General features: G+C 39.4%; 1 protein-coding gene across 1 annotated transcript; it reads right to left on the bottom strand.

Moving 5' to 3' along the window:
* Positions 1-244: 244 nt before the first annotated feature.
* On the bottom strand, positions 245-1,816 carry LOC145814323 (uncharacterized). The gene is made up of 2 exons (XM_082910995.1): positions 778-1,816; positions 245-457 (listed from the first exon to the last, which is right to left on the bottom strand). The coding sequence occupies exons 1-2, from the start codon at positions 1,814-1,816 to the stop codon at positions 423-425; spliced, it is 1,074 nt and encodes a 357-aa protein (XP_082767121.1). The 3' UTR covers positions 245-422.
* Between the last annotated feature and the right edge of the window lie 397 nt (positions 1,817-2,213).

Here is a 2,213-nt window from a genome sequence, read left to right as displayed (position 1 = left end):
AGATTTGGCTTGTTTCAGATTTGTCTTTCATGAGGAAGACCCAGGTTAATCTAGTATGATCATCTATGAATGAGACAAACCACCTAGTACCAGTTACATTTTTTATTCTTGATGGACCCCAGATATCACTATGAATTAGTGAGAATGGACGAGACGCTTTATAGGATTGAATGGGAAAATGGGACCGTACATGCTTAGACAATTGACAGATTTCACAATCAAAAGGTTTTGGAGTTTTAAATAATGAAGGAAATAAATGCTTGAGATACATAACATTCGGATGACCTAAGCGATAGTGCCACAACATAATTGCTCTATCGTTATTTTGACACGAAACCGAAAAAGAACTACCACGAATTGCCGTTTGAGGTTGTTCCTGTGGATAGTGGCGTTCCTTAAGGATGTAGAGTCCAGAGCATTCCTCAGCATTGCCAATCGTCTTCCCCGAATCCAAATCCTGAAATTCACAATGAGTGGAGAAAAAATTAGTAACACACCTCTTTTCCTTAGTGAGTTTACTAATTGACAATAAATTACAGTCCAAGTCAGGAACAAGGAGAACAGAGTTGAGAATAAGATTCCTAGACAGCACAACTGAACCTATACCAGCAACCTTTGATAGTGAACCATCTGCTATTCGGACCGTTAAATTATTTTGACATGAGCTATATGTATCAAAAATTGTTGCATCTCCCGTCATATGATCAGATGCTCATGAGTCCACAATCCAAGGTTTTTTGCGTTTCTTACCAACAGTAAAGGCGTTCAAAGAATTACCTTTGTGAGCCAAGGTTCCGGATCCAATGATGTGGTTGGAAGACGAACCAGATTGTGACTGTAGTAGTTTCTGGAGCATCTCCATTTGCTCCTTGGTGAAAGGGCTTGCTTCAGGTTGTGGTGATCGTTCATTTGTACCTACATGATTACCTCGTCCTTCTTTCTCAAGAGGCTGACGTGGCTTCCAATCTGCTGGCTTTCCATGAATCTTCCAGCAAGTTTCTCTCGAGTGACCCGGCTTTCTACAATGATCACACCAAGGCCTACCTCCTTTATTTTTCTGACGGTTGTCAATAGGAGCGAATTGAGTCTTAAGAGCCGAGCTTTCTGCCATATTCAGTTGTTGATGGGATCCCATCATGAGTTTTTTCCGGCTTTCTTCGCGACGGACTTCAGAGAATGCCTCTCTAAGGCTAGGTAGCGGTTTTACTCCCATAATTCTTCCTCTGATTTCATCAAGATTTGTGTTTAATCCTAACAAGAATGTAAACACACGCTTCCCTTCGACAATCTTTTTATACAACAAACCATCAGCAACACACTGCCAGTTATGAACCTCAAACGTATCAAGTTGACGCCATAGACGAGTAAGGGTATTGAAATATTCAATTACCGTAAGATTGTCTTGACGTAAATCGTGGAGGGAGCTTTCAAGCTGGATGATTTCAGATGTGTTTTCCTTGTCTGAAAACGTTTCTTTTGCCATGTCCCAGATCTCTTTGGCAGTATCAAATGACAGAAAATTTTCGCCAATGTCAGTGGTCATAGAGTTGACGAGCCACGACATGACCATGTTATTTTCAGCTATCCACCTTTTGTAGGTTGATGCTGTGGTTTCTGGTAGTGCTGAGGCTCCGGTGATGTAGTCGTCTTTCTCCTTTCCCCGTATAAACATTAATATGGATTGAGACCATTGCAAATAATTTTGCCCATTCAGTTTATGGGCGGTGATCGGAAGATGAGAGGTTTCCATTTGATGAGAGGATAAAGATGATGAGATGATAATATCAGAAGAAGAGGAGGATGAGTCGATAGCCATTCCAAAAGCTGGACCGTATTTAGGCATGAAATAGAAGAATAGATTTGAGTAGAAGAGAGAGACAACAAAAAAAATATTGATGATAAGACAGGATTACACCTGCTCTGATACCATGAAAGAAATATTGAGAGAGTGATTGAAAGAGAGAAATATTGAGAGAGTGATTGAAAGAGCTAATACACTCTGTGATTCAATTGTGTATTAAACATGAAGAGAAGGCTCCATTATATAGGAGAGCTAATACAACATCATTATGATACTACATTATGAAAGAAAACATATAAAAATAAAAAGTAGCCGAAAGTTGAAGGCACTACCTAAAGCACTACAATAAATCATCTGATGGAGAAGCACTAACTATTAAATATATATTAATGATATAAGCATGCAGCTGGTA

The sequence above is a fragment of the Camellia sinensis genome, chromosome 2, assembly GCF_055761805.1.
Source record: "Camellia sinensis isolate YWXY chromosome 2, ASM5576180v1, whole genome shotgun sequence".
Classification (NCBI taxonomy): Eukaryota; Viridiplantae; Streptophyta; class Magnoliopsida; order Ericales; family Theaceae; genus Camellia; species Camellia sinensis.
The sequence above is the reverse complement of the archived record's forward strand: the minus strand, read 5'-3'. Positions and strand labels throughout refer to the sequence as shown.

Coding starts and splice junctions, on each gene's coding strand:
- LOC145814323 (XM_082910995.1), bottom strand. CDS start 1,816: ATGGCTATCGACTCATCCTCCTCTTCTTCTGATATTATCATCTCATCA. Junction 458..777: donor CGGAACCTTGGCTCACAAAG/GTAATTCTTTGA, acceptor TGTGAATTTCAG/GATTTGGATTCGGGGAAGAC.